At 38.9% G+C, this 26,938-nt stretch overlaps 1 protein-coding gene across 3 annotated transcripts in view; it reads right to left on the reverse strand.

Annotated features, from left to right (window-relative positions):
• Positions 1–26,938, reverse strand: part of afap1 (actin filament associated protein 1) — a 78,363-nt gene that overhangs the window by 35,081 nt on the left and 16,344 nt on the right. The window contains exons 1-2 of one of the 3 annotated variants that reach the window (XM_025054422.1): positions 16,034–16,651; positions 923–1,051 (exon numbers count right to left, since the gene is read on the reverse strand). In XM_025054422.1, coding sequence (XP_024910190.1) covers positions 923–1,051; positions 16,034–16,070 — 166 coding nt within the window. In that variant the 5' untranslated portion in view covers positions 16,071–16,651. Of the gene's footprint in view, positions 1–922; positions 1,052–16,033; positions 16,652–26,938 lie in introns of those variants that run through there. The other 2 variants (XM_008323873.3, XM_008323864.3) reach the window with 2 other exon arrangements.

The raw sequence follows: 26,938 nt of genomic DNA on the forward strand, positions 1-26,938 counted from the left end.
TTGTTACTACAAGACTTGGAATATGGACTACCTATTGTGGCTGCAGGGTATAATCTAAAAATAAAACTAGTCAACAAGAGGGTCAAATATTGTTCCGTTACTGTGCTTTTTGAATCAGTTCCACTTGCATATTCAAATGGGTGCAATGATGATGGTAAGAAGAGTGTCTACTATTGTAATTATTATAACATTGTCCGGGAAATCTCTATCAAACACGTAGCTCTTCGTATTACTAAGTAGCCTTAGTACTCTGTGTTTCAAAAAGGTTGGTGACCTCTGGCTTAAATGTTCTAGCCTTGGTGCGTCAAAGTGGAATTATACTTTTACAACATCATGTCTTCATTTATTCGAAACTTGCGGGTTTTCGTCAAATCCGATAATAAGCGTACTGATGCCGAGTCACTGTTAACAAATAAACATCTGTCTCTTCTGCTCTCCACATGACCTTGCAGCGAGAAAGTCCTGCTCAGGGGAATCTGAAATCTGAGATGAACCAGATGTCATCTCAGACGTTGTATCAGAATTTCAAAAGTAATTGCAGAATTTTGAGCAATATTAATGTATGGAGTTCATACAGTAAATTAAGTAAATATCAGAGTTCCTACTGGTTTATTCAAAGTATTTTGTATTAAGTATTAAGTGGCACTAAAGATTTAACAACAAATTAAATTATACTGTAATTTATTATATATGCAATATTGATCACATTAGGGGCCATTTCTACCCCCCAGAGGACCAAAGGTGTATTGCACCTCAGAGAAAATTAGAAGGGTTAAACTACTTTCCGCGTGAGGCAGAATTATCGCCAAGCTTTTACAGCAATATATCTTGATTTTTTTTTTGTTTATTTAAAAAAAAACAACTTCAGTACACACAGCTCCAGATACTGCTTTAGCTGTTAAAGTGTTTCATGTAGAATCACCTTTGTCGGCCAGGACTCTGTTGAGGATGTTGGACAGGTGCACCTTCTTCTCCCTGACCCCTGCAGTCAGGTACTCCCTATCCAGCAGGTCTAGGAACAGACGCAGCTCACACACCAGCTCCTCCATCCCTGCGGGCGAAAACACAGATGATATCAATTCAGAGATGCTATTATTATCACTTCAGATACCGAGGATGTTTTGACACATCTGTTATCCTACTCAGAACAACAATGGACAAATTATGGCTTGTTGGAAAACGGCGCAGCGGTACATTCCACCACTGCAAGCACTGATAATGATCAGACAGGAAGTAAACAGGTGAGGTTTTGTCACATTCTCTGAATACGTACAATGCTGGGAATAATTAATGATTGGAACAACAACTGCGTCTGTTCATTTCTGAAAAGAAGTATATTGATTTTTAATCACATCTGCAGTCGAACCAACATATCTACTATACTCCAAACAAAATGCATAAAAATAATGAGAGTAAAGATTTAGTCCTTCTGAACAACACAGATCAACTGGATAATGTTACAAACAATCCAGAGCAACGCTTCAACAAAAATCAAGAAGTAAATTCACCTCAAAGTAAAAAAAAAAAGTTAAATTAATTTATTGGAAAACAGTGCTTTAATGTCAAGGTAAATAATAGGGACATTACCATGTCTGTCTTCCATCAATAGGGACATTACCATGTCTGTCTTCCTTGTACTACTTTTAAGACACATTTAAATGAAAACATTTACCAGTATTTAGGCTATAATGAGGCAGAGCTGCATTCAAGACCTCAAGATGAAGAAGCAGCGTAAATGAAACTTGCTTACATAAGACTGACGACAGTACATCTGAAAATAGTCAACCACTGTTAAATCCTGCTCTGTATCACAGGTGCAAAGCCCTACAGCCCTAAGTGCTACAACCGGGCTGTAGCACCATATTTGGCCTATTAAACATATCGTCACACATAAACACTGCCTCGAAAATGTCTGATTAATGGCCAGTGAGCATATTAGTTATTGATTAATTAATATCAAAGATAATTCTGATTGAGGCTGAGCAATTTTATAAATCCTGCGATATATACTTGGATGGATGGATGGATAGATGGATGGAGGGATGATGGATGGATGGACAGATGGATGGATGGATAGATGGATAGATAGATGGATGGATAGATGGATAGATAGATGGATGGATAGATGGATAGATAGATGGATGGATAGATGGATAGATAGATGGATGGATAGATGGATAGATAGATGGATGGATAGATGGATAGATAGATGGATGGATAGATGGATAGATAGATGGATGGATAGATGGATAGATAGATGGATGGATAGATGGATAGATAGATGGATGGATAGATGGATAGATAGATGGATGGATAGATGGATAGATAGATGGATGGATAGATGGATAGATAGATGGATGGATAGATGGATAGATAGATGGATGGATAGATGGATAGATAGATGGATGGATAGATGGATAGATAGATGGATGGATAGATGGATAGATAGATGGATGGATAGATGGATAGATAGATGGATGGATAGATGGATAGATAGATGGATGGATAGATGGATAGATAGATGGATGGATAGATGGATAGATAGATGGATGGATAGATGGATAGATAGATGGATGGATAGATGGATAGATAGATGGATGGATAGATGGATAGATAGATGGATGGATAGATGGATAGATAGATGGATGGATAGATGGATAGATAGATGGATGGATAGATGGATAGATAGATGGATGGATAGATGGATAGATAGATGGATGGATAGATGGATAGATAGATGGATGGATAGATGGATAGATAGATGGATGGATAGATGGATAGATAGATGGATGGATAGATGGATAGATAGATGGATGGATAGATGGATAGATAGATGGATGGATAGATGGATAGATAGATGGATGGATAGATGGATAGATAGATGGATGGATAGATGGATAGATAGATGGATGGATAGATGGATAGATAGATGGATGGATAGATGGATAGATAGATGGATGGATAGATGGATAGATAGATGGATGGATAGATGGATAGATAGATGGATGGATAGATGGATAGATAGATGGATGGATAGATGGATAGATAGATGGATGGATAGATGGATAGATAGATGGATAGATGGACAGATGGATGGATGGATAGATGGATAGATAGATGGATGGATGGATAGATGGATAGATAGATAGATAGATAGATAGATGGATGGATGGATGGATGGACCACTTGCACTTTCTAACTCTCCATTCTACACTGTGATAATGCGCTCACTTTTACTTTTCAAAGGCTTGTAGGTCAAGTAAGACTGTTTTAATAAATTAAAACCAACTTTCTCACCGTTCTCTCTCTCTCTTGATTCATTTGCAGCGCCACACACAACGAAAAGTGACCTCTGCCTTTCACCTCAGTGAACCGGCTGAGCTGAGCGAACTGAGTGAACTTCCGTACACAAGTCTGCTTCAACAGAAATACGAACTTCAAGATGTTCACAGTTTGAGTCATCAGTTGTTATTCATGAGTTAAACAGCAGATGTTAGCAGTGTCTAACCAAGCCAACAATAAACAGACAATTCAGTGAGGGTTATATATGTTTATGTTAGCACACAGGCATATGGATGAAAAGCTGGGATTAGATTCGGTCAGTCAGTCAATCATCCAATCAAATATCACTTTATTCCAGCTCAAGGGTGGGACGATTAGCCTGGCACATAACCTGGCAGAGTTCAGCTGAATTATGAAGAGCTGTTAGAACTCGTAGTCTACACAGACCCATGCAGGGCAAACATATTACAACAGAATTCAAATAAAGCTATGGGTAAGTGCAAAATGACTGCATTTGAGTGTGTGTTTATCCTCCTACACCTCCGCACACTCATATCTGAGCTTGTTTTGATATGGATGGCATGAGGTTGAGCTCATGAGCATGACTCAGTGCGGCAACGCTCTGCACGAGCTCTCAGACTGCAGGCACCTCCATGACAATGAGCCCCTCCGAGAGCCACTCAAGCTTCATGTCAACATCTGATTACATCGTAGGTGATGACATCACACTGGAAAGCAGCTGCACGCCAAACGAGGACATGTGGAGTTAATAAAGGGCCGACTGGTGGTGTTCTTTATGCAGTGAAAACCTGTGTAGCAGGAGATCTCTACTCATAAGACTTAACCTGTTATCACGACTATATGGATGTTTAACATATATCAATATAATGATAGATATCTATAATTATATATTTCTTACATAATGTTATACTATAATATGTCTTCCAATAAATAAAAGGCACCGTCTGTCATCAACATACCATATAGTTGCATGTGATATTGGTATAGATCACAAAGGTTATGATTAGAGGTGTCTGATAATATTGATAGTAACGATAATAGCATAATTCCCAATATTGTTAAGAATCGTTATTGGTTTTTCCTCCAATAATGAAAACCCAATAAATTACGGACTGGGTTTTGCCACTTATGCTGGAATTTTAAAAATTATTTTGCACAGACGATGCTAATTTGTGGAATGCCTTTAGTGGGGCATCACAATAAAGGTAGGTATTGTGTCAATTCCACAACAGGAGATAGGCGATGCGACCTAAAATAGTTTTGGGGAAAAACAACTGCATGTATCGGTATCGGTTGATATCAGAATCGGAAATTAAGTGTTGGGACAATATCGGCATATCGGAATAGCAAATAGTTAATATTGGACATCTTGTATCTTAGTATGTCCGATATTAGCCTTTTGCTCCATAATTACTCACTCAAACATGTATCTTGGTATGTCCGATATTAGCTTTTTGCTCCATAATTACTCACTCAAACAGTGATTGCCATTACATTTAATTTGACACAAAAACAAAAATGTCACTTAACTCCCTTGCTTGAGAACTCAAGAAAAGTTTAGGTTCTTAGGTGATTCATTGGTTGAGTGAACACAGTATCGAAAGACATGAGATGTGCTAAATGCTAAATGTACCAGTAGTCATAAATCGCTGTTGTAATGTTCTGTTGCAGATGTGCACAAGGTTAACCTAAGGTGAGTGAAAGAAATAGGATAAGATGTTCTAAATGCTTAATGCCAGATTCTGCAAGGGTGCAACGCACATTTTTTTTTTTCCGAAACATGTCTCGGACCTGGTCATAAGTCAGTACGCCTATCACAGAGGTATTTACGGTTAACAAACAACAGGTGAGAGAACTGGAGGCTGGCTGTAATGGAAGGGAAGGATTTTCAATGTTCCAAAAGTAAGTGTAATTCATTTTTCATAGCTGTGGAATAGATTTGCCTGCTGGGCACTGGTTGTGATGCAGGAAATGCTGAAACTTTGACAAATTCCTCACATCATGTGATTGTTGTGCAGGAGAATGGGTCTAGGAATGAGAAATGGGAGTGGGAGCATACGGAGGCAGGGAAGTGAAAAGGTGTGGAACACCAAGATCCTGTACAAATATTAAAGATTTTATTTATAACCCTTTTCACTGAGACTGAGCACTAAACTATGAGTTTCAGTGGTTGGCAAGCCATCCGATAACAACCGGTCTTTCATACTTGGGATGTGAGATATTTCTGAGTGTGATCGTGGGAAATCTTGTGCGAAAATTTGCTCAGTTCTCTGACTAAACCTAAGCGAAGTATCAAGGGACCCAAAACTAACAAAATCGGCTCGTTCACTGAACAAAATGAGAGTGATAGGGTGGTTTTACTCTTGATGACCTGACAAAACATATTCAACTAGTGTCAAATATTCACTTGATCTAACATATTGACTTGGAAGTGAACCACGTCTTTCCAACTTATGTTTAAAAATGTATATTAAGTGAAACGTCCAGCTGTAAATAAGTTATTTTTGGTAACGTTTCAGACCAACTGAGTGAAACGGGATAATTTGCTATGGCACTCCTCAATCTGATCTTTGAGAATTTGATTGTAATAATATATATATATAGATATATATATATATATATATATATATATATATATATATATATATATATATATATATATATATATAAAATCTCACAGATGTTGAGAATGACTCATGATAATAAACAGTAGGATAATTGATTAAACGGCCAGAAACTGTGTATGACTGTTAACAGCCATTTCTTTCATCTAAAGTATGTATCAAATAAGCAATGCGCAATCCTGGATATTTATCCAAGTATAATGGAGACACTAATATTAAGTCAGTTAGTTTATATTTTAAAAAAATATTTAACCGGCAAACTCTGCACTCCCACACAAATACACCTTGGTTCATGCTCACTGTGACGATTTTTACATTAGAGAGAGAGAGCAGCAAAGCTCTCCTTACCGCACTATTTACAGGTTCACAGAGCTTTGTGCAACCTGCAAAATATTTACCACCACTGTGGTGGTCAAAGTGCATGATCAGTACAATGTGTGTATGTGTATGCGCCATTAAAAACCAAAGAGCAAGTCCTCCAGATAAACAAAAATGGCCAAAGGAATAAATTAAGTGCCATGAAGCATGATGGACCACCCTCAAACAAGACCAAAGGGCTAGCTAGGAAAAAAAAAAAAAAAAATCCTCAACACACAACGTCCTTTTATTATGAAAACTTTGTTCTTTATCTTTGTTCCATTTGTCCCTCAACACTCTCTGGTTCTCTCCTCAAGTCTAAACCCAATCTAGGATAAGATATCTACGTGCATAGATCCAAACGGGGGCCACAAAAGATATTGAATTACATAAAAGGACTGATGGAATCACAATCTTGATTGTTTTAGGTTTATGTAGTAAGTTTTTCCCACGTTATTGGAATTATTCTCCAACAGTTTAATACATATCCGAGAGTTAGAAGATTCGAGCGAAACACATGTTGGTGAAGCCAATTATCTTTAAACTACCTAATCCCTTTACTAGTGATCATAGTGAACACTTGTGCATTAATGTACTTATTAAATATGTACATCAAAGAGTTCAAGCTAGCACTTAAAATGTAATGTTATGATTCAAAGCAGACTCCTAGCCACAAAAACATATTTACAACTCGTAAGATATGACTATTTTATGCGAATATTTCAAATCAACAGAAGTTGTTTTTTTCTTGAGAAGAATTCAAAAAGAGGCAACAATCAAAACATGCTGGGGCTAACAATATTTGGACATCTTTATCTTGCTAAGTTAATCCCTTAAAGAACTGTTGAGCACAGCTTTCTTGTCAAAAGGAAAAAAGATTATCGAGTTTTCTCTGTGATACCTCTGTTGTTGATAGATATGGGCACTTGTTTTGGGTTGGTCTCCACATCTGCTGTTATGGCCTGTGGTGTCATGTTATTGAACCTCTTGGCTTGTGCTACCAGAGATGCAAACTTGCGGTGAACGTAGCTGACAAGTAGTTTATACCGTTTTTGTTTTTTTTTTTAAAGCAAAATTTTACTATTCACAAACCCCCCACAGAAAATAACCCTATTCCTTAAAATTCTCGCAAAAGTGTCATACTTACATATTTGACATGATGTATTCCTAGCTGTGTAATTTACCCCAAACCACATTTGCTGTGTCAACTCTGAGCTGGCATGACAAATGAGGGCAGAAAAAAAAAAAACTATTAAATTCCAACATGACGACATTTCGACAAACACAAAACTGCTGAAAACACGACGACTCGTCAGAGGGTTGTTTTTCCTAACTACTTGAGGTCAAAGGCAGGTTGTCCTGGGTGAGCTGACTGTTCTAAGAGTGTTTGCACAAGGCAATGGGGTCAGCTTTGGGTCTCACATGGAACTTGAGACCCCACGGCTCCACTGTTGTTGTCGTTGGGGCAAAAATGCTTAAGGCAGGTTAAGAGGGAGGAGGTGGGCCCTGTGTGTGCGCTTCCCAGAATACAGCTGTTTTGACTGACAACACACTGACAGGCAGTGGGCCAGTATGTGTGGGTTTCTGTGTGTGTGTTTCAGGTGTCTGTTTCTTGTTACTAACAGTGTCTTTAACACTTCTGGGATGTGTTTAGTCTGGCCTTTTGACAGGCTTTCAGATCGAGATCTGCCTTTAAACACACAGACACACAAAAACACATACACTCAAGCAAATACACGCACGGCTTAAAAGACTTTGCATTGGGACTCACACACACACACACACAGGTGATTAAAATAAATCTACTTTCTCTCACAGAGCTGAGACGGTGTTTTTAATTGCGTCAAGAAAGAGCGTCCGACTCCTTCTTAATACGAACCATCAACACCATCGAGCCGCGCCACCATTGTAAATCATCACTGGGTTTACTTAGATAAGTGAGGGTTTGCACAAATCATGGAAGAATCTTGGCAGAGGCGATGAAGGCCTGATGCCAAATAATCAAGGTCAATCTCCTATTTTATAGTGAGTCAAAAATATTTCTCTTCCACAAAGCTAGCCTTTCATAATTACGGCTACGCTTAATGAATTTAATTGGACGTGTAACTCTATTTTATGGTAAACTATTGATATAATTAAACTTAATGCGCTAGTGTTGAGTGGATTTATAGGAAGTTCCATCCTAGTTGGAAACTACCCCCTCCCAGTAGCCTTTATTTTTTATTTTTTAAAAGCAGTAATTCCCTGGTGTTGACTGTATTTGTTGGTTCTTAACCAACAACTTTATATGCATATATGAACACCTGGTATGCTCTACCGCAGGTGTGACCACGCCGAAGCATGAAGGACCTTTAAAATAGCCATTATACACACAAGAACAGTTTCATGAGTCTCGACCAGCAACCAGCCAATGAGTCCCGGTGAGTACTTCCTGTGGTTCTGGGAAACTAACTGCACTGTGTGGTCGGCTGTTACAGTAAGACGGTGGTTGGTGTTAATTGAGGTTAGTTTACAGCCGAGCATCATCATGGTTACTGCTCTCAGTGGGCCACCAAATCACAGCTTGGATACGACTGGAAGCTGGTAATTTGGACGCTATGCAAACAATTTGTGCTTGAAAGAGCTAAAAGACCAGCACAGTAATTGAAATCAACTAAATATGTAGCTTTATTTTTTTTTTTTCTTTTTTCCTCAACAATTCTGAATCATGGTGTATGTGTCTTTTATTGTTGCGGTATACAATAAAAGGTTACTGTTGCTCCAAAAAGCTAAACCCTGGTTAGCCTATCGCACTGACGTAACAACAGAGTTCAATAGGGATAAGAATATGTCTGTACCTGGGGCAAATTCCTTTGAAATATAATATTGCCCTTGACACTCAATACTGTGGCATTACAGCAGGAGAAGTTGTAGCAAAAAAAAGAAAAATCTGAAATTTAGGTAACAGGCTCTTTGCTAATAGTTCAGTGAGCCCAAGCTTTTTAAAAGTTACACACTAGCTGAAAATATCTAAATGCGAGTATGTTTCATTAAGTGTGAACTATTTGAGACAACAGCAGACGTTTCAGACAATAGTTATATTTCGCTGATACTAAAGTTCTACGTATGGAAGTCATGAAACATAACCTCATATCATAAATGTTTCATGAACCATTTCTGAGGCCTTGACTTGGATGAGCACCAGTGAAGAGAGAGAGAGTTATGAGCAGATCAGAAGACGAGCGGTACTGCATTAGTTTACGATGAAAGACAAGCTGTCTCTACTCTCTCCCCCGTCTCTGCGCTCTGTAATTTTGAGGCTTGTGCTTTTTTTTTTTCCGTTCAACATGCCAACATCACAGAGTGGGGCTGATTGCTATCGAACTGTACAGGTGGTTTACCGTCCAAGCAGATGTTTCCCCTGACCAAAAATACACATCTGTGAAACTCTGATCTGAGGAGAGGTTACTGCTGGAGGGACAGGGCAGTGCTGACGGAGGTTTGAAGAAGATATAAGGAAAGAGGAGGGAAACTGGACAGGGTTCAAACACAAACCAGAAGCAGATAGTGTTTTGGGGCGACGCAGCCTTTGGTATCTCTTTTAAAAAGATAATTAGAGGGTACTCACCCAAAAACCACAAGCCATGGGGCGGGGGATGAAAAATGGGATAGAAGGAGAGAGGGGTGTTATCAATGCTTTAGCGTTAAGATTCTATATCATGGTGGGAAAGGCAGGCATGTGGCTTCCTTGACTAGCCTGGGAATGGTAGCAGCATGGGTGTGAGAAATGGGCGTCAGGATGTTAGAGCTTTATAATCAGTAAGGTTGTGTGTATAGTAGTGCATTAATTTCTCTGGTGATGACAAACTAGGACGCTGAGTAAACGTTGGAGGATGTGCAAATCTAATCTTCCACTTAATTTTAGGAGTAACCCAAACAAAATGTAGCAATGTGTCGCAAAACTGTTTCTCCCTTTCAACATCATTCTCTGTCGACCTTGCCCTGTACTTGGGAATTACTGATTAAATAAATTAGTCATGTGAGATTTTTTAGATCAATATAAATGCCCCCCCCTAAAATTATTACTTTTACATGTAGTTTTGACCTCCAGTCGGATAGAAATGACAGTAATTCATGTAAATAAAGCCGTGGCTTATATTCCAATAAACCCAAATTTGGCTTATACTCTATCAGAGTTGCGAAAGTTTGTGTTCAGAGCACACAGTATGAATTAGAAACGCTTCGACATTTGCTATCCCTGCTGCTGGCCACAATGTGTAAAAATATAAAGAAACAACAATTTATATATTCAGTGTGGCTAAAAACATCACGATGCATTTTAAAACGACTTCTTCCCCTATCATCAATGGATTTGGTACGTTTTTTTTTTTCACGGGATGCCCTTCTTGACAAAACAGCACCTTTGGGAGTTGGGGACAAGTGCTCAAAAGAGAGTGAATAAAGGGTTTAAGGCTACATGAGTTGAGTAATTAACACATAAGATCTGAGAATCTATCATAGTACTACTCAAGCGCACGCACCCATGGGAAAATATGAGAGAAAATGACGGGCTCAACTCTCCATCTGGTCTGAACCCAGTGGTATCACATCTCTAGGAGCTCACTCAGTCCTGACATTAACCCTTAAGCTCCTGCCTGGGGAAACCAGACAGACCCCCAAACCACATTGGCAGACACACCCAGGTGAACATCTGACTGACAAAAGTCAGGACATGGTAGAAGAGCCACATAAACACATCCCACATGTAAACACAGTTTGTCGCCACAAGTATATACATTGTCTAAACTCGCCCTTTAGCCATTCTTTTGTTGCCGCTGTCATGTTGACCCCACCGCTGTAGCGCAGTTCTTCCTCTGCCACCCTCGTGCACTGTACTGTTTCTTGCCCCTGCTTAACAATCTGTGTCAATTCCATAAACAAGAATCCTTAGTCATGCGTTGTAGCGCAGTTCTTCCTCTCCCACCCTCGTGCACTGTACTGTTTCTTTCCCATGCTTAACAATCTGTGTCAACTCCATAAACAAGAATCCTTAGTCATGCGATCCTAAAACTTTAGGAGAGTTTAGGACAGAGCGTTGCACCACGAACATCTCATCCTTCCTCTAGAAAGTGAGCCGATTGTGCGCATCAGAAATGATTTCCTTGTAATTGACCTAAATTGTCACTGTAACTATATTTGCCAGAACTAAAAAGATATATTTAACACAGGAATTCAAGGCTAAACACCTGTTTGATGATGCCAAATCACTAGGCTGTCTGCCAGTTTATATTTGGCATACATTAAAGTCTTAAGCGTGCTAAGACTTGGCCGGAGACTCCCATCCATTCTTTAGGTGCTTTTACAGATGGATATTGACACAGCAAAAAGGTAGCGAGTGCTATGATTTGTTGGCAGGAAATTTAAGTCTGTCCAAGCATGCCGACCTTCTTTATAGTCTGGATTTGGAGGGAGATATTACATTTTTCTCATCTCCACCCTCCACTCCAAGGTTCCTAGTTCTTCTAGAAAGGGTGTGTGCTTTTGACAGATGAAAACTTTTAAACTTCATTCAGTTATCACTTTGGGTAAATGTGTGGTCTTAACAAGGCTTGAAGCAATAAAGTGACACAGATTTTGCCTAAAATTCAAAAATAACTCAATTGAATAAAATGCGCCAGAGTAGTTGACATCATTGTACACTTTCTGTACGCCTCAAACACAACTCATCAACTTGGGGGTTCTGAGAGGAAAGCTGCAAATAATGAGCAAAAATAAACATTAACACTTTAGCATTCCCACCCTAAATCACAGTAATCCTTCAGATGGAAAGTGTTCGACAAAAAGGACTTGACTAAAGGCGTGGTGAGTTTTCCCATAATCTAGGAGATTGAGACAAGATTTAAAAACAATAATAAGACAAAGTTCAAACTCTGGTGTGCCATTACAGCAAATGTTGACCGTACATGCCCCATACCCTGTGGTTGATCTTTAAACAAGGACAGTGGTACCATGCTGTTTCACTCCTACCATGCTAGTTCACAAAACAATAATAATGCCATGTGAAAGAAGGTGTGGTTAAGTCGTTTGTGCCAGATCTATGTAAACGCTCCATATCCAGAGGCAACTGTAATCGTATTGCGGCCACGCAAACAGCGCCCCAGTCGGACATGTTGTAATTTATTGTTCTTCTAATGTTGCTTTAGCTGATTGCCCAAAACTGTTCAAATCTATCCATTGTTGCAAAGTAAAATATTGGTCAAAATGTAATAGCACCATGATTTTATAAATTCCCTATTTCTTTGAAAATTTTACAACCATATGATACTTGATACTTCATAAATTAACAGACCTCACTGGAGGCCTCAACACCATCAAGGTCAGAACTTTGTCCAGATCCAAAACCAAAATCACCATCAGCTACATTCTCATCTGCTGCCGCGATGTGATCATCCTACACAATGGACGTCTGTAAGACCTTCACCAAGTGGCGGACAGAAGCGGGTCACAGGGTTATCCGACACCCCGCAGCTGTTTGCAGAGGTCCTGTTATTGTAAGGCTTCAGTCTCCGTAACAAGCAAGACATATTATATGAGAGATATGGCGCATCTGTGTTGTCATTTCGAGATTGGGTTACTGTGACTTTACCTCAGTCATGACCCGAACTGTTTAATATCTCATTGGCCACTGGCAGCTTTCATTATGAGGGTTAACGTAATAAAAAATAAGCTAAGTCGGTGAAATGCAATGCTTTCGCAAAATTTCATGGACTGAACTGTAGAGAGGGATGATTAGCAGTTAAGTGAGACATCAAGTCTAACCCAAGACCAAAGAGATGGTCAGGCTAATACTTTTAAGCAAAAATTATAGGGTACATGCAGTTTTTGTAAAATTGTTTTTCCACTGGCTATCGGAAACATTTCCCTATTTGTTTTTTCAGTCACTACTCAATAGGATAATATAAAACTGATAGTATGGAAGACTTTATTAAAGTTCAGCTACTGTCATAGCTCAATAGACTATTTAATTAAACATCTAAAGCATTTCAGATTAATCTACTAACTTTCAGCAAGCTAACTAAAGAAAACCAATAGTTTTAGGCACTGTATCTGTCTACCATTAGCAAACGTATGTTCAGTTGTAAACTACAATATCAGCAAGCTAACCTGCTAAAAACTGCGTATGAAAGGAGAACTTCAGGTTCAGTTGTAAACTACTATATCAGCAAGCTAACCTGCTAAAAACTATCAATATCAGGTTGTATCAGCGGGCCAACTACTGCTACTGTGTTAGCAACCTCACTGCTGTACAGTATTAGCAAGCAAACTATTGTACAGTATTAGCAACTACTGCATTAAAAAGCCAATTGGTGAAAAATAATAAATATCTAGATAACATGTTATTAGCAAGGTAACTACAGGAATATAATACATATCTGGTTAATATTTTAACTATTAGCAAGCTAATTGGTGAAAATAAATTTTAAAAAAAATTAAAAAAACAAGATAACATGTTAGTTATTAGCAAGGTAACTAAAGGAATATAATACATAACTGGTTAATATTTTAACTATTAGCAAGCTAACAAGTGAAAAACAATAACCCTGAAAAATAATACATTCCAGGCTAATCTCTTCATTGTTAGGAAGCTAACTAGTGAAGAAAAATACATTTCAGGTTCATCTGTTTGCTGTTAGTAAGCTAGCTAACAGGGGACAGTAAATCTAAGAGTGTTACCCACTTTTCTTTTACAAGTGAGATGCTGGTCCTTCCCTGTGATTACGCTGTGTTTTACGGCAAACGACAACACTGTGGTTGTCTTTAATGTATGCTCACACTGCAAAGCTGTTACTCAACCCTTTGACCTTCACTTGCAACATTCAAAGAAGTTCAGTTTTATTCAATTTCAGTTGGACTTAAACGTCCATTTTTGGTTTCAGGAACATTTGGCTTTCCCTAGTTCATCATGCACTACTGAGTGCAGTAACATTTTTAATATCACTATTTTACATTAGCGGTGACTCGACACTTTCAAAGTCTGTTTAAACAAGGTAATTTCTAAGGTTATAAGGCTGACCAGAGCACATTGTGATTGCCAAAATAAAGTAGTAGATCGCAAAGAGACTGCATTCAGCTGGCCAGAGCAAACATAACCTGGATCCGTTGAAAGTCCATGTAACCCAGGAGTGAAAGCTGTAGCTTTTTTACACTGAAGACAAGATCCAGGTGTAAGAGGGCCTTTCTTAAGCGTGGAAAACGGTCTTACTTTCCTGAGGTAAGTACTCTGTTCTCCAGCTGTGTAGTGTTCGAAAGGGAAATCTGTGTTGTATCTGTGTTTAAAATCTAGGCCATGCACAGGCGTCCCCCTAAATGTTTATTCACAGAAAGCCAGCCAAAACTGTATAGATATAGAAAACTGCCCCAAATTACTCAATTTAGCATACATTTTGAACACAAGTTGTTTTTGTTCTTTTCTTCTTTTTTTAAAAAATTTTCCTTACGATCTACCCAAGCATGCAGCATAAAATGTGCTGTTGATGTATCTGGGTCGATCTGTTGTCTGGCAACAATGAGCTAATAGGAAACAGACCTGTTTTTAAGGTCAAAACACTGCATGCTTCTCAGCCAGTTTCTGCACAAAAAAGTGGTTCCGAGACGACTTTAACAGAGGAGTGGGAGCATCGGCTTTCACACTAAGAGTCATCAGAGGTAAAGGAGACGTGGTCCTGCCTGTCATTGGAGCGCTGCTGTTGAGTCAATAGTCTTTACAGTAACAGTCAACTGAGCTAGGCTGCAGCCGTGACCCATGCACAGTCGGTAGTACAATGGAATGCCTTGCTCATAAAAAGGTCATGGTCTAAAACCTGTGTAGACCAATCATTTGTTTCAATTGGATCTGGTTGCTGCAACAGTCTGAACTAATTAGTCAATAAAGTATTTATCCTTGTTTTGGAGTAGAACAATGGGTATTATAAATGTGGTTAGTGTAGTCCGGTTATATGAACGACATTCAATGTGGTTTAAACAGCTACAACAACTTTTTTTTTCTGTTATTATAAAATTGCAAAGAGATAAAGGAAGTGATTGTTTTTCAAAATAAAATACTAGGTAGATAACGTAAATTATAAACAAAACCGAAATAAAACTTGTTTTAGTTTTCATGCGGCCGTGTACCACATGACCTGATACTGGTCGCTGACCTGATGGTTTCTTATGGTCTCAATTGCTCTTTAACTCTTTGTTTATGAAATTATAGTGCCATTAGAATATTTGACAAACATTTTACTTTGCAACAATAGATGACATTAGATTCGAACAGCTTTGTGCAAACAGGGTCCTAATAATATACTAATAGTAATAATATCTGTTATTACAAGTAAAACTGATACAATTTCCTGACCCTAAACGACACTGTCAGGAGCTTAATGTATTTTTTCCCCCTTAATCCTACATCCACCTCTCAACCAACTCACTCATGACAACTATTTTCCCCATGGAACACGTCAACTGTGTCAGTGAACGCATCATGTAAAACACTGGGCATGATTGTTTTGGGTTTTTTTTTTAAATATATAGAAATATTTTAAATTACATAGTGAAAGTATGTCAATTCCACCACGCTCCAAACTTGATGCAACAGATGACGTTCAAAGCGACCACATGTCGGGCGTGTGTTTAAAGTCGTTAATAACGTGTGTCGTTGTGGAAGGAAATCTCTGCAGATTCACTGCCTGTAAATACGCTGTAATTTATTTTCTTTCTTTCTAACTCACCCCTGCTGGAAGTGAAGAGAACGGGGTCGCTCCTCATCGTACAGTCTCTCTCATCTAATCCACACACCGTGCGTGCCCAGCGGCTCCCCGGCACCACTGTAATCCCTCGTGTGCACAAACTTTGTGCGGTTACTTTTTGATTCTTCCTCTGCCTCCTCTTCTGCAGACGCTGCCTCTACTTATTCCGTGTCTTCAGAGCCGGTCACTGGAGTCTTTCTCTCCTTTTCTTTCAAACTTTTTCGACTATTTCCACTCCTCCTTCCCCTTCTCCTCGTCGTCGTCCTCCTCCTCCTTCCTTTCCACTTTTTCCTCCTCCCCTTGTCTGATCCGAGCCGCTCTCCTTTCCTCTGTCCTGCAGGCTGCCTGCATGGATACGTGCCGCATTCAAAGGCTGTCGGACAACGGAACGTTTCCTGTCTGGAGTTGAGCTGAATCGTTTTAAGGAGCGCGTGCTATGTTGGCTCCATATTGTAGCGGTTAGCGAGCCTGCCTTACAAGCAGAGATTCCCCAGAGGAATCACATAGCCCTAATGGCGCCTCCTGTGGCAGCCTGTGTCAGTTGCAAAAACTCAGAATGGTAATTTCTCCGTCACTGGACGAATAAGGGACTTATTATTATTATTATTATTATTGTTGTTGTTGTTGTTGTTGTTAAAATAAGAGATATGCAATGATGTTAAAAAGAAGAAAATGGCGCTTTAAAAGTAATTAATAATATTGGCCCTTACAATTTCTTCAATCCCGTGCATAAAGTTTTAAATATATTTAGATGTTTTTTTTAAAGAATATTACCATTTTTTTTAGCTAAATAGTCAAATCTGTACAGCTTAATAGAACCGTGACGCTCTGTGTTATTAGTTGCTAGCTCACCTTTCATCACCAATCTCCCAAGTTTACTGTAAGAGATCATCAAGTTCTTCCAATTTTACCTTGAGGTAGGAGCAGGCGGCTCTAAAACAATTTTAAAAAGCAGGGCAAAGCTGTTGAAGGAGACTTGTGTGTCTTTCTTCAATTCCTGCACATTATCATTGTGTACATTAACTGTAAAGTAAAAATACTGCATACTTTACGTCAGTTTAACATATAAAGAAAGAAAGAGGCTTTGACCTATGACCTCTCGCCTCTGAGCTGGTTGTGGTTTTAAAATGAGTTTACCGCACTGCTGAGAGGATCGGTCAATCATGCACCTTTGTGTCGCTTGTTATATACAGATCTTCTCAGTATGTACAGTTTGAGCCACCTACAGTTTGGTAGAAGAATTATCAGATCATTATGTGAAACAGAGAGCAATGGATGCAGGAAAGAGAAAAAAGAGACAAGGGTAGAAGTAGTAGGAGGTGAGAGGGGTTTGCCTGCCTTATTACACTCATTACCATAAGTCGTTGACACCTTTGCCACGTGGTTGTAGATGCACAGAGACACAAACACACACACACACACACACACACAAATCACATCAATCATCCCTAGGGAATGCAACAGTCACTCTGAGTTCAACATCCCATCTGCCACTAGTGGAGAAAGATGAGGAGGAGGAGGAAGAGGAGGATATTAGTGGAGAAAGATGAGGAGGAGGAGTAAGTGAGGGGAGGCAGATGTGAGCGTTAGACTGAGGTTACACAGCACTGGAGTTTCTCTCTTTTTTTCCCCACTTTGTTTTTCTTCCACACTGCTGCTCCGCTTATTCGGCGAGAAATGTGAGAACGGAGGAGGGAATGGCGTGGACAGAAAGAGCGATGTCCCGACTCTGCTTTCACTTCCACCAGTTCGGGGGAAGCTCAAACTGACAGAGGTCGCTGAAGTGTGTTTTCCCTAAAGGCTAATCATCGTCATGTTGCTGTAACTGACCTATTCGCCAGTGGGTTCGTCAGTGTGTTTTTAGTCGTAATTAATTATTTATGAACTTTCTGTGCTATCTTGCCCAGTTATGAAGACTTTTCACATTAATTTTTTTTTCACATAATAAAGTTTTACATTTCACCTCACACTCTCCCAAAGGTGAAAATTCTGACTCAGGAAGTCAAAATAACCTTTCCAGCCTTTACCACAAAAATCCAAGATGGCTGCTTCGTATAGTATGTATTAAAATTCTAATTATTCGAAGGAAAAAAACAGCCAGGTCAGCAGAAGCACAGAGGTATTAGCAGGTGACTAGTAATACAGTTCTCATACTACAGTGGAAGAAAGTATTTTAAGTTCTGCTGAACTACAGCAAAGTATTTACAATAATACCCTGTGCAGACCCCTTAACTACTCTAGAATATCATTGAACTTCAATGTTATTTTTTAGTTAGAATTTTTCCATCTATACTGAGAGGAGAGTTTAATAGCTAAACTACACATTAGCATGTTATATTCACAACTCTACGTAGGTAACTTTGCACTAATTTAACTAAAAATTTAAACAAATAGAACCGACGGAGAAGTGCTGTCGGTTGTATTTTGGAAATAACTAGAAGCTGCTGTTAGGCCATGCTTATTATGTTGATGTCACTGTGACACAGCACACCACTGCACACCAAAGTGAACAGTGGGCAGCTTTAATCGGTGTGTGGGACGGTGCCATGCTCGGAGCACCTCAGGCCATGCTTATTATGTTGATGTCACTGTGACACAGTGGGCAGCTTTAATCAGTGTGGGGACGGTGCCATGCTCAGAACACCTCAGTGGTAACTTGGCAGCTGGTGGACCCGAACCTGAAGCCTTCCGGACCTAACTCCGCTTCCTTACTAACCACTAAGCCACCACTGCCCCATGAAGGCCTTGGTGTCGCCAACTCATTGCATCTCATTGCAATTTGTTTTAGGCTCCACGGCCCCCGCATTAACGATTTGCAAGGCTCTAGGGCAGATTTCTTTGACCCTGGCAACACATGTGGCTGAAATATGATTTGATAAAAAAAACTTAAATACAACAGAAAGGAGCGAAACCAAGAGAAAAGCTGGGATTTCGAATACATGATGAGAACAGAATACTGTAATATAAAAAATAATTTAAAAAAATACTCAAAATAAAAAAAAATCTCATAGGGAAGAATGCAAAACAAATATAGCAACAACATGTTCAGCTCCTGATCCGCAAAACTGGCAGCTCACATGCCAGATGTTGATGATCGATACAACTTTTTTATGTCTGATATATATATATATATTTTTATGTCTGATACCGATACCGCAACCCGGTGTATCTGCCAATACTGATATCAATCTGATACCTTCTTTTCTTCTCTTGCATGCTGCGGGCCGCTGTTGATAAAGCGATAGTCTCCCTATTTTTGGCCTGTTGCGTAAAGTTAAGTTGAGCATTTGGGCTTAGTTGTTTCTTTTTTTGTTTCTTTATGTTTGATCCTGAAGTTCTAACCAATATCTGACCAAACAAACAAATATTGGCTCGACCTATGGACTTATTTAGTCATGGTAACTTTTTGTAGCAAAAAGTAATGTCTGACCAATCAGAGTTTTTAATGGGCAGCTAAAGGTGGCATTTCTAACTGTATTGTGAACTAGGATGTGGGCCAGATGATCCCACACTGGAGAGAACTCTAGTGGGGGGGGGGGGGGGGGAGATATATGCTGGAGCTTTGAGGCCCTTATCACTGATATCACTGGTATGATGATGATGATTAGGGAGTATGTGCTGAGTATATGTGATGAATTGATGAGTGCTAAAAGGATGGATGGAGGGATCTGGGATAAATCTCTGTCCTTCACTTCAACGCCTGAGCTACAAATTCTTCTATGCGTGCGTGAGTGTTGTCCTGGATACTGACATCAGTGTTTGGCCTTACACCGAGATTAAAATCTAATAAAGACCGAGATACTGTAATACCTTGGCCGCTTTACCGCACTATTCAGCCATCATCCTGTCAGGGTTTTCAGACACTCCTCACACAACACCCACACACCAGTGATATCTGGTTTGAATTTGGACAAATAACACCCTTCATTTGTGAGATATTGACTTGACTTGTCTTCGTGTTATCTATGTCTACACAACGTTCTATGCGTTACCGTGAGGGTTTTACTTCATTTTAAATTTACAACTAACCTCCCGTAAGGACATCATTTATCACCAAGGTCAGTGGTGTCCAAACTGTTTTCGCAGCGCTGATGTTTTGGAGATAGGACCGTTGTCATGCCCCCCAAAAGCTATTGTTTCAAAACTGCACTAAACAAAACTGCTATTATCACTCTAGAAACAAGTCAATTTTTTCTCTTGTGACTAACATGAAGTACGTACATTTTCCTAGCTTGGCCTCATTTCACTCTTTGGGAAACGCCAACTTTGAACACCAAGGTTTAGCAACTGCTAGTAAATCTATGAATGTGAGTAAAGAAAACAAGCGGCATCTTCATAGATCAATACTTAAGATGGATTTTTTTGATTTTCAAAATGACTGGGTTTAAAACATGATAATCCACTTACTCTACTGACGTACAGAGAAATAATAATGGTTTCTAAGCACTCATGGAAACGCACCTGTTTAAAGAAGACCTTAATAAACCCTACTTAATAGTATGAACTGATTAGTGTTGTATTTATACAAGAGTAAGAGTAAAAAAATCTGGTTCCACAATGTAGTAAACAGTAGTGTATCAGTTGGCTTGCCTGCCTCACAACAGAGTCCTGGGTTTGATTCCCAGAAGAACCACATACTTGGTAGTGTGGGATCAATAAAGTTGAAATTATTATTATTATTGTTAAATATTTAGCATTGGAACTCAGCAGTAAACCTTACCAAGACTTGGGTCAAACAACATATCGACTTGCATCAACCATACATATATATATATATATATATACACACATACACATATATATATCATTTTTTGGACAGTGGGAAAAATTACTAATTTTTTTTTTTTTTATCGGTGAGAATAAACAGCTGTTAATGTTTTGATGTGGAGAGCACAACAAAAGTCCTATTTTTGCAAAAAGGGGGTGTAGCAGAACATTTTTGAAAAACACTGCTTTATAGGCAGAAAAGGAAAAAATGCGAGATCTGTAAGACTATAAAATGAGTAACAGGTCGAATACAATAATGTATGAGATTCGCTCGTGGAAAAAAAGGCTGATCCAGAATGTAGAGCCATGAATATTTTTAATCACATCAGTGTTGGTGTGATAACAGTTCACAGAAGTGTACTAACTCTCCTTGACCCTAATAGTGGCCACGAGTGAGTCGGTGTATGCACCAATAAAGAATATAAAGGGTCAAAAAGGCTCGATTGTGTGCAAACACTAGCCAGCTTGTTTTGATTCCGTGTGTTTCCCCTTTCCCAGAAAAAAGGCTGGCATTCAAGGCATGCCTGTCAAAACAGCGGCCGACCTGAGCACCTCTCTACACGTACACACAAACACACACATACACACACTTCTATGTCAAGCAAAACAGGGTGGAGAAACCCATAAGCAGCTGTTCTGTGTTTTATTGTGAGTTTGTCTCTTAGACTCATGAGAATGACTGTATCTGTGTGCACTCACATTCTTCTCCGCTCTATTCTGAGGTTACAAATAAACGGCCGTCCGCATTACAAACACAGACTAGATCATGCGTTAATCCTGTCTGATTAACGCAGATCAGCTGATTACATGCAATTAACACTCAACTGCAGACCACAAAAGTGTTGACCAAGCTAACAAAGCACCTGAAATATGTGTCCAAATTCATTTTTTGGGCCAGAATGTTGTGCGCCGAGTTTGTCCTACCACGTCAGGAACAATCATATTTGAACATTTTTGTTTCATATGTGAAGTATACAACTCAACCAGTGCAATTTCAGAGTGCTTTCTTATCCATGTGTTTTCTAAGGTCAGGGCGTCACGGTGACCCTGACAAGTCCCGCTGAGTTGAGGTAGAGAAGAACTCTCTTTTTTTAAAAGCTGGTACAAAGGTTGTCATTTTCAACCTGGCAGACGTCTGGTTTGTATTCCGAAACTGCTATTTTTTTTTACTGTTGGGGTCAAAGGTGGTCAGAATCAAAGCCTAGAGCTTAAAAGGGTTTCCCCAGACATGCCACATTAAATTGAGTGAAGAAGGAATGTTATCCATCAGCAACAACTGTTGACAGCTCTGACTTGTCTCAGTGCTAAAATAAAGGCACTTTAAAATGTAAAGCAATAGATGCATTTAAATTTTATTAGAACAACACTAAAATCTGTGTGGCTCATTTAATAGGGACTAGGAGAACTTAAAAACGTTTTGTTTTTTTTATTTTAGAAATAAAAAAGGGAATTGGGCAGACCACATATTTAACTGAAATGAACCCACACTGTATAAAAATTGTCATATTATAGACTTGAATGTCTGCAAATGTCTTTGCAAACCACAAATGAAGCTGTGCCAGTGTTCATTAGGGAAACATGTCTACAGGCGACTCGTGAATAAGCACAACAATCACTCTTATTTTACCTGTGTTGTGGTGGCCAATAACTCCAGAGGGAAATATTTGGCTCTAAATGCTTCATTGTGTTGATTCCACTAGCTACTAACCCTGGCTTTGTGCTGTTGAAGGTTAGAAACCGAAAACATAATGGGTTTATTCATTTATGCACTATTTTTTTGAACTCGTTATTATTTACTTTCCTCTGTATGTTGTAAGAAACGTTTGAAACAGTTCATCGGTACAGCATGATTGTGAGTTGTATTTATTAATAATGCTTTCATTCAAGTATTTGTTAAATATTAGACAAATCTGAAGTGGCAGAAAACACAATTAGGAAAACTATATGGCAGTGATTTTCAAAGTAGAGGGCGGGCCACGGAATGAAGGTATGTATGTTATTTTACACTATTTTATTTTATTTTATACTTATATATTTATACATATACATATATAAATATATATGTATATTATGTTTATATTATTATATTTATTATATATTATATTTATATTTATATATACTTATATATTTATTTGTGTTTTATTTTATACTATTGGATACACTGTGAAATATTTGGAAAAATTAGAACTAATTAGGTTGACTAATACATTAAAAGTAAGTAAGTGCATCAGTAAATTCTAGGTTTTTTTAAAAGAAGAGATATGAGGAGATGTTTGATTATGGCAAAAATCATAATCATGATTATTTTAATTCCTCTTTGTGATGTAACAAAATGGGTGATGCCTTGTAGCGCCACACATACTACCATTCCTCCTTGTGCAAGAATCTGTTATTTGCTGTACTCAAACGTGACCGCCACATAACGTTCATGTACAACACAAAAGCTAAGCACAACTGCTAGCTTAGAACAGTGCTAAATGAACACTAGCTATATTATGTGAATACGTAAGGCACCAGAAGTAGGTGTCATCTGTATTAACATGAGATAGACAGTTAGTGAGGACATAAAACGTTGGTTAGTCTACATATTAACAAAACGGTAGAAAAACATTTAGGTCCAATCTTGGCTCTCTACTTTCTTACTAGACTTTTTTATTTTCTGGGTTGGACAGAAAAAAAAAAAAAAAAAATCCAGACTGGTTTTGGAACAGACATACACTTTTAAGTGACACAGTTTGATCACAGTTCTTTATCTGGTGTCCTGACAGTTCACCCTACCTGGCAGAACGGCATACGCGACATCCTGCACACTTACACAAAAGGAAAAACTCTCGATTAACCACGGACCTGTTAGAATATTTCCCCCTCAGAAGAGGTGGATGGAGGACACAGTGGCTCATTACACTTTAAAGGTAAAGGCGCATAAACTGGAACACGGCTGTTTAGAATCCAGCTGTGTTAAATACTTGTCAAAACCTGTTACCTAAATTTAATTTTGACTTCAACAATTCATATTATTCAACATTCTTCAAGTCTTAGTCAGTTTTTACTTTTTTTCCTGGATCTATGATCATTGTATTTCCACATCTGACCACGTAGGGCTAAGTTAATCATCCCAGGATTTCTAGACAGTGTTTGTGTATGTTATCATTTTGCCCAAGGACAAAAATAACCACAGGATCTATGCACTTAAGGAAATTGTTAACACACACCAAATGCTGGACTTTCCCTGCAAAGGTTGAAGCCATAAGGTACTGGAATGTGGGTGAGGGCTGGCAGAATTCTCAGACCTCCTACTGGCTATGTTACAACAGGCTGCAACACTAATCATCAAGCATGCCGCCTTTGCTTTTCCCCAACACATTCAGTAGCAATTGCAATCACTCAGTAACATGTGTATTTCAATCTGGCTCGTGTCTGCGTTCCATATGGGATAGACACAGCCAAAGAGTGAGAAAGAAGATATGTCACATTTACTCATTCATGAGTTGATAGGACAAACTAATATACTCCTAAAGCAGATACCACAACATATGAGTACAATACAGTCATTACTATGAGCAGATGTTTAACATAAAATCTGTGCAGTGAAAGTGTACTTTCACTATTGTTGAGTACTTTCCTACACTGCAAAACCAAGTCTAAGTCCAAGTCAGCCAAAGCTAGGATTACACCATTGTCAAACACTTTATTTTATGCTTTAAAACAGAATGTGTAAATTTCACAACTTAGTTGATAAAGGAGGGAGAGTAAATAAACAGCATGTGCTAAAAGGGAGTATTTCAAAGTGCCAATAAACTAGACAAGAAAGAGAGAATGATAAATAGTGATCAGGAAGTGTAGGGAGTTAATGGTGTATTGTTCTTTATCGGAATTCTTTGCAGGTTGGATCGGATCAGTCCGATCCGCTAATTATGTTAGGATTGGCTGCCGATACCAATACTGGATCGGCATCCCACCCATCCCTAGCTCAAATATTCCATCCATCCATCCATTTTCATCCACTTATCCGTTACCGGGTCACGGGGGCAGCAGTCGCCACCCAAATCACACTGCACCGTACCACCCCCCCTGAACCTTCCTGCAGGTGGTGAGTCCACTGGAAGGTACCAACCACCCTAACTGGGATTCAAACTTGTCCAGGAGGTGAACCCTGGGGTTCCACACCAATGACAGAGACATTGCCTCTGGGCCAAAGCGCCACAGCTCAAATATGAATTTTGTTTATTCAGTATTTAATCATTTTAAATGGGCAGTTCAGTAAGCAAGAAGCAAGAAATATTGCTCCTGGGAAAACATTTTACTCCAATCTTTGACATGAGAATTGAACTCTAAGCCTTCTTATAACACTTGAACACCAGGTAATATTCATCATTTGTCAGCCATCCAGGCACTATACAGGGCTCCAGGCTAACATCTTCCTGTTGTCCCGAAATATGAATTGAGGCGATTATTAATGTCTGGACAAAGAGAATCTTTTGTGCTGAAGATGCAGACTGTCACTCAGTAAATGAGCAGTCCACAACTTTAAGCAAAATGAGATACCTGCACATAGTAACGCACAAAACTGTTTATACTATATGCCAGTGAAAACAACAGAATGCTAGCATTATCACAATACAGCACTGCGTTGATTTATATTTGATGAACATGCTGTTGTTTTTAAAAATAAAATCAAAAAAATAACATCGGGGCAGAAACAAGGAGTGCAGGTGCTACTTTAACTGCTGAGTCCAAGATCTGATTAAATCAGCAAGTATATTGCTCATCAGCATCAAGTCGTAACTTTAAATATAGTGTCAGTGGCGGAATAATAGAATCATTATGTATTTACTTTTCTGCTGAAAAATAATTGAAACCAAAACATCATGGACATGGAGTCCACACTTAACTCGAGTGGCTCCTATGAGGTCCTGACCTCCACCTTATATAAGATTTGTGAAGAGACCTGGAGCTGGAAGGTCACAAATACTTGTACTTGTATATAACAGAGCCCCAGAGGATCAGAAAGATATGTCATAACCTGTCAGAGTGTGCCGGTATTAATCTCTTAGAGACCAAGACAAGAAGACATAACAGCTTACCTTAGCTGCTGCTTTTAAGAAAATGAAATATTGCAATACAAACAATACATCATGGATGAAATTTCGCATTTATATAATTAATGTCAATCTGCTATTCCAAGCCAGATTTTTAACTGCTATATTTCAAGAGCACAGTGTTTAGCTTTAGCCTGAAAGCAAAATTACTTTTTTTTGTTTTTACACAGACAAAACTCATTTACAGGAATTTCTTTCACCTCCTGTGAACTGTTGGTGTCTGCTTTTGAAGTTTTTTGGGGTTTTTTTGTTTTAAAGAAAAGAACGTTGCAAAATTTGATATGTGTTCTCTGTCAGGGTACAGCTGCACACTAAGCTGCTGCCTTGATCTTAACTGACTGGGGAAGGAGTTATGTCAAGAATGAAGCCAGGTGTTTACATGGGGGGACTGTCTGAAAAAAAAAAAAAAATTCTAATATCTATATTATATCCCTGCCAAAATTTGTTTTCTGAAGCTAAGTTTTCATTTATAATAAATATGACAAATAGAAGAGAGTAGTATTAGGTTAAAGGGATACTGTACTTTGAAATTTTGGAGAAGTATATACTACCAATCTTCCATCCATCCATCCATCCATTTTCATCTCGCTTATCCGTTACCAGGTTGCGGGGGCAGCAGTCTCCATGACCACCACCCAAACCCCACTGCACCGTACCAACCCCCCTAAACCTTCCTGCAGGTGGTGAGTCCACTGGAAGGTACCAACCACCCTAACTGGGATTCAAACTTGCCCAGGAGGTGAACCCTGGGGTTCCACACCAACGACAGAGACATTGCCTCTGGGCCAAAGCGCCACCTACCAATCTTCTACTAGACTATTTATGTATTTTGTATATTAAGCAATACAATGTCAGATCTCACTGCGCATAATTTACAAAAATGTAGCTGTGTATCCTATTGAAAATGTATGAAACCTAATAAAGAGAAGTAACAAGCAATGGTGACAAATGACTATTGACCAGGTTGTTTTTAATAAAGCAAAAAGGGTCATAAATCTACCTGCACGTGAGCAGTCGGTTG

This window comes from Cynoglossus semilaevis, chromosome 1, assembly GCF_000523025.1.
Source record: "Cynoglossus semilaevis isolate Cse_v1.0 chromosome 1, Cse_v1.0, whole genome shotgun sequence".
NCBI lineage: Eukaryota > Metazoa > Chordata > Actinopteri > Pleuronectiformes > Cynoglossidae > Cynoglossus > Cynoglossus semilaevis.